This window comes from Eptatretus burgeri, chromosome 14 (genome assembly GCF_056783735.1).
Source record: "Eptatretus burgeri isolate ZD-2024b chromosome 14, Ebu_testis_v1, whole genome shotgun sequence".
In the NCBI taxonomy this organism is placed as follows: domain Eukaryota; kingdom Metazoa; phylum Chordata; class Myxini; order Myxiniformes; family Myxinidae; genus Eptatretus; species Eptatretus burgeri.
The window spans coordinates 32891122-32897620 of record NC_140974.1 but is presented as its reverse complement, the minus strand read 5'-3'; the positions used below and the strand labels follow the sequence as shown (position 1 = coordinate 32897620).

The 6499-nt window shown below is 40.0% G+C and overlaps 1 protein-coding gene across 1 annotated transcript in view; it reads left to right on the top strand.

The window, feature by feature from the left end:
• The first annotated feature begins 498 nt into the window (after positions 1-498).
• Positions 499-6499, top strand: part of LOC147012926 (uncharacterized) — a 49714-nt gene continuing 43713 nt past the window's right edge. Inside the window, exon 1 of the mRNA XM_085854282.1 lies at positions 499-1951. Within this exon, the coding sequence (XP_085710408.1) occupies positions 1849-1951 (103 nt within the window). The 5' untranslated portion in view covers positions 499-1848. The remainder of the gene's footprint in view (positions 1952-6499) is intronic.

The following is a 6499-nucleotide window of genomic DNA, read 5'->3' as shown; positions in this document are numbered from 1 at the left end:
AGCCAAAGTACTGCTAAACTGTAGGTTCGTGTTCCAATTCACATTCCAATTCGTGTTCCACAGTGTTCAAAATTCCTCGATCATAGACTGACAGACAGACAGCGTGAACCAATTGCTTAACCCCGCTTTGCACTATGTGCACGGGGTAACAACCCGACCTTGATCGAGTGAGGGAACTTGTAAACCATAAACGGTGGATGAAAAGAACAAAAACATTTACTTGCTGCACCTTTGGTGGACAGGTAGAGTTCTGAGAGCAAGAATCACATGGATCAGATCATGACAATATAATTGTTGTAAATGGCGGTGTCCGTTTAAATTGTCTCCGGTTCAAAACATTGAGATGTAATAACTTTCAAAGGGGTTTAGCAGGATTCAAGACAAGTCATAATGAGGTCCCAGGACTGCAGCGGTGCCAAGATGAGAAGGTCACCGCTCGAGGAGAAGAATATTTAAACTCCAGAAAAATCTTCACTCTTCAGAGGTGCCTGTTACGACTTGCTCACCAAGACCTGGTTCATTTTCGGAGGAAATCTTTGCTTGCTCACCAACCAGTACTCAGTTCATTTTAACGTGTTCACACAAAAGTCGGTTTTACTTTCGAGGTGCTCTGTTCTGTCTGGTTCATGATGTACGAGTATGAAAAGAAGAACGATCAATCTACCAGGTGGGACTGTCATCCTCTTTCTGATGCGTGGTGTTGTCTCTCTATCGATTATCTCCCTCAATTATTGACTATTCATTCTCGACATTGAATGCTGACGGTTTTCCCAAATCACTTCTTTCCTTCAAGATGCAGTGACTTGTGATATCCTTAGCATTTTCAATATACCTGTGCTCCAGGGTAGACTCCTGTCCGTCAGGCACTAGTTAAAGAGTTACCAAGACATCCTGACAGTCTGAATCGATGTAAACATTCAGACATGAGCGGAAACATTTCCTTCGTCCTGTCTAATCCGGAAAGGTTTATACTAGACTCCTCGAACCTACCTCGAAACCCCGTCTCCGTAGTTATCATGTGGTGCTTTGTCGTGCTCGTGCTAATTGCGGTGTTACTCAACATGACAGTTATAACAGCCTGCGCTCTCCGGCGTTTTGACAAACCCATGGTCCGGTACATCGCAGTCACCTCCATGGTGGACACCTACTGGGGAGTGTACGGAATCGGCTCATACACCTACAACATAACGGTCGGACCAAGGTTCATGTTCTTTGCCGATTGCATCTCGCAAATGTTCTTCCGGCACGTATTCCTCTTGGGCCAGTTCCTCATGATTACCGTGATGTACGTGGACCGTCACTGCGCGATCTTCTGGCCATACACCTATGCGAGTTGGACCACTCGGCGCTCCGGGACCCTCGAGACGCTCACTCTCGTCTGGTCTCTCGCGGTGCTTTTCGCTTTGGTCTTCCCAGTGGCGGCCACTCAGCTCAGCTTCTGCACCGATCCAGTGGTCATCAAAGGGGCCAGCTGTATCTTCGGCATCTTCAGCAAAGCGGCCTGTAACGATCGCTTTCTGCCGAACATCGTTACAGCGTGTGTATTGTACTTCTTCATGGGACAAAGTGCCCTCATTGCGGTCTACTCGACCTGGTGCATCCTCAGAATGTGTCATAAGAGCAATATGTCAGAGACCAGCGCGAAGGCCCTGCAAACGTGCCTCACACAGCTGATCTTCTTCTCAACGCATTTCCTATCGGTCATCACCACGTCCTTACTCAACAGAGGCTTCATCCATGACAAGAATGCGCACTTCTTCTTCATACTCCTCGTGAACTCGGTTCCCACCACGGTGAACCCCCTGATTTTTGGTCTTAGGACGAAAGAGATCCGAACACCCATCGTAAATGCATTTCAGCGGTGGAGACGCGTGCGATGTGTCATGCTTGCGACCCTTTTTCCACAAGATGGGAATTTTACCATCCAAAGGTAGCCCTGTATCAAGATGCGGTAAGTAAGGTGTCATCGATATTGTAGATCCATTTGATCGATTGCATTTGTGGTGATTATTCCTTTCCGTTTGCTGGTTGTGATGATGATGCTTAAACCAGAACAAAAGAAATCTCACTCATATTTAAAATGCAATGACGTGTTGTCAATGAAGTCCAGCTGATGAATAAGCCACTACAGCATTGTAAAGCTCTTCCACCCTTTTGCTGCTTTGTCCTTCCTTTAGCAGCAAAGAGATTATTTTATTTCTATATACATGGTCGAGGCTGATGGAAGACATAGAGCAGAATGAAATGGAATAACATGGAAAGGGGGGAACTTGAACAGCAGAGTAGAAGTGATTCTTTCTTTTGTGTATTCTTTAACCTGAAATTTCGTGATTAAAAGCAATGGATGACAACCATGGTCACGCACCTCTTACCTCCCCGTTTGGTTGTTTTTTTTTCATGAAATCGCTTTCTCTGTCTATTGTGCTGATGTAATAACGCTATTAAACATTTAATAACACCGATTATTCCAAATAATTGGAGGAAAATATCAATGAATTACCAATGGCGTTCAGTAAGTTCTCAGAATGGTAGTAGGAGGTGTGGGTGGCATTCACTCGAAATGATTCATTTTCAACGAGAAGGGCACTCGGTGGAGCGCATACTCTATCAGTCAAAAGTTTTAGAACACTCCCAGTTTTCCAGTTTTTACTGAAATTTAAGCAATTTAATGTTTCAATGTACTCCGAAATGAAAGCATAGAACAAATAAACAATTGCAGATAACACAGAAATCATGGAATGCAGTGCAAAATTGTCCAAATAATGCTTCAGATGGTGTAGCAACACAGTCTGTTCAAACACTACTTTTATAAAGACAGAGCGTTTGTAACTAATCAACAAAAGTTGGGACACCTGTTTGCATCAACTTTCAAGGCTTAATTTACTTCCATTTCTGCAGAACAGCTGCAGTACCTAACCTATTACTTGTTCCCTGAAAAGGGCCTTTTTAACAACTCTGAAATTTACATTATTTTTCAGTTTTTGGTAACCTAAACTTTTTTTTAACCTCTGGCAGTTTACCGCTTAGCTTTGTACCATTTCAGGTTATTCACTGGACTTGAACTGCTTAAATTTCAGAAGCAATTGAAAAATGGGGGTGTTCTAAAACTTTTGACTGTGGAGTACCTCCACCACGTAATACCTGATCCATGAGAATATATCTGGCCCAACACATTTTTGAAATATCATGCTATACATTACTATATCGTTTTTGGCCCTATCTCTCAAAAGTGAAGAATCACTTTAATTATTAAAAAAACTTCTCATCTGCAGATCCAGATTCAGATCTTCACCAAAATCGAATCAATTTAACGTGGCCACATACCCAACCTATCCACCAAGGTTCATCCAAATCCGAGCACAACTTTTTGAGATGTCATACAATGTCGTTTTTTGCCCCGTCTCTCAATGGTGAAGAATCAGTTAAAAAAATAAATAATTCTCGTATCCAGATCGAGATTCAGAGCTTCATCAAAATGGAACGAATTCTTCCTCGTAGCACTCCCAACCTGTCCACCAAGTTCCGTGTGAATTCATCCATAACCTTTTGAGATATTGTGCTATATATCGTTTTTGGCCTGATCTCTCAATGGTGAAGAATCACTTATAAAAAATTCTCAGATCCAGATCCGGATTGGGATCTTCACCAAAATTAAGCGTTGCTGTCATTGGCCAGTCAACTTCACACACAAAAAAAATTCAGAACGATTGCTTGTAAACAGTGGCCAAAAATCGTGTGACAAACAGACAGACAAACGCTACAGACCAACATACTTTGCAAAAAAAAAAAAATTTGCGAAGTACCAAACAGACAGAGAGGGCTGAAAGCATAACCTCCTTCACCTTCGGTGGCAGAGGTAATTAGGAAGGAATTTGATATAATTACTATGGAAATCAATTCGCACCAATCACATGGAGTATATACCTCTGTATTGGAAGTTTGGGCTAAAGTCTTGAATGATTGTATCACGCTCTGAGAACTTTTTTAACGCCCTAATATGTATGTATGTATATATATATATATATATATATATATATATATATATATATATATATATATATATATATATATATATATATATATATATATATATATGTCCTGTACATGTTGTATATTTATATGTGTATATGTATGTGCTGTGTATGTATATGTTTATCTCTATGTATGTATTGAATACACTGCATATATATATATATAATGATATATACATATATATTAAATGTTTACAGGTTGACAGGATGGTCTGCACCCCTGTTCTTCATTTCACGGCCCACGAGCCAGTGGCGGCCCCTGGTGGCCGAAAGTGCGGCCAATAATACACAAATGTGAAAATGCTCCATCATAATCCGCCATAAATGCAATCAAATAAACCCAATGTTTCAAATGAATGTTCCAACGGGAAGCATTAGAGTAACACAACTGCACCAGGATATGGTTGTAATATACAAACAATGATGCTTACAGCCCAGTTAACCACTAATATTAAAATTATTTTCATATATATATATATGAAAAAAACATTTTTTGTAAATGCATAATCTTGAGATTTAAGTGAATGTTCAACGAACAACATTTACATCCATCTTGTCTTCGACTTTTTCCATTTCATAATTAATCCACAATGACATGTTTAAAATCTCTTTCTAGTTATTAAACTGATTTATCATCACAGCCCTCTGCTCCCTGTATTCCTGCAGTTTCCCAATTCATGTTACCTGCACTCAGTGCACGGTGCGGCTCTGAAGGACTCGTTTCACCTTGCGTGCGACCTGATTATCCACATTATGCTTTATCATTAAATTATCTTCCCTTGACTCTGGATTATTATCCTAAATGGTCTCCGATAAGTTTGATCATATTTCTTTGCAATAGGACCTCGACTGTCGTTGATCTTTCTGGATAGAAAGATCAAATTGTTCATATTTTTGTCACGTGTTTTGAAAAATTCTCATCTAATATTTTATAATCAGAGACGTGGATTGTTCAGAAAGTTCTCGGAACGAGGTACTCATTGGTCCAAGAAACCGAACATTTTTACCTCTACCACTTTAGGTGGGTGGAGGTAATGTTTTCACACGTGTCTGTTTGTCTGTGAGCAGGATAACTCAAAAAGTTGTGGACGGATTCGGACTAAATTTGGTGGACAGGTTGGGTGTGTGACAACGACTAATTTATTCGATTTTGGTGAAGATCCGGTTCTGTATCTGGATACGAAAATTTTCATTTTCCAACTCAGTTTTCAAATCTCATTCCCAAACCCTCATTTCCCAACTCCGTATTCAAACCTTATTCCCAAACTCTCATTTTCCAACTCTGTATTCAAACCTCATTCCCAAACCCTCATTTCCCAACTCTGTATTCAAACCTCATTCCCAATCCCTCATCTCCCAACTCCGTATTCAAACCTCATTCCCAAACCCTCATTTCCCATCTCCATATTCAGATCTCATTCCCAAACCCGCATTTCCCAACTCTGTATTCAAACCTCATTCCCAAACCTTCATTTCCCAACTCCGTATTCAAACTCCATTCTCATGCTTCATTCTCAAACACCCATCAGGTGCGCATCCATTATTTCGGTTGGGGTGCAAAAATTTACATTCCACTGAAAAATATCATTTCTCCGAGCAGAGAGCGAGGGGAACATTTTTGGGTGTTTCGTTGTGTCATCAATGACAATTCAAAAAAAAAATTCCAAATAAAGACAAAGAACGATCTAATCCACTTGAAAATAAATACTCCAATAAAAAAACTTTTTCTCAAAACTCGACATTTATTTTAATTATTGTCTAATCATAAAAATCCAATTGAATGAAAAGCAGATATTACATACAATGAAGCAAATGACGTCATAATCAAACCAAATCAATGTCTGACATATTGAACAAGGATTGATGTGGAAGTGACCTTCGATCAGAATTAGGGTTTTTCCGTCAGATGAACATTTACCTTCATCATCTCGATTTTGTGAATCATTCATAACAAGTCTTTCATCTCCAACACATGTGATGCTCATTGTATACCCTGGAGAATTTCCCACGGTCAAAAATCATGTTCTTGAGTCTTAAAAACACAGACCGAGTGTCGAATTCAAACAGAATGATATGGACTCTGGATTATCTGATATTTGGGAAACCATTTCCTGGTTCATGAATGCTTAGGAGTAAGGAAGCATCTCTGATGACAAATGATTATGATAATTCGTCAATCTTCAAGTATCCATCATGAGATCAACGGAATGGCACAGACCAGTTCCATGTGAACGCTGCAGTCAACATCAGCTGTGGTCTGAGTGAGGAGTATCAGCTGATCCCACATTCTGAGACCACATCTTCGGTTATTTACACCTTTATCCTACTCTTTTAACGGACTGGTGTTTGTGTGTATGTTTGTGTTTGTCGCGCTGCTCCTCCTACAGTTCTGGGCTGATTACATCCAGACTTGCTACATAGATTCAGCATAACTCCAATTACTGTATCGGAGTGTTTTTATCTTTACC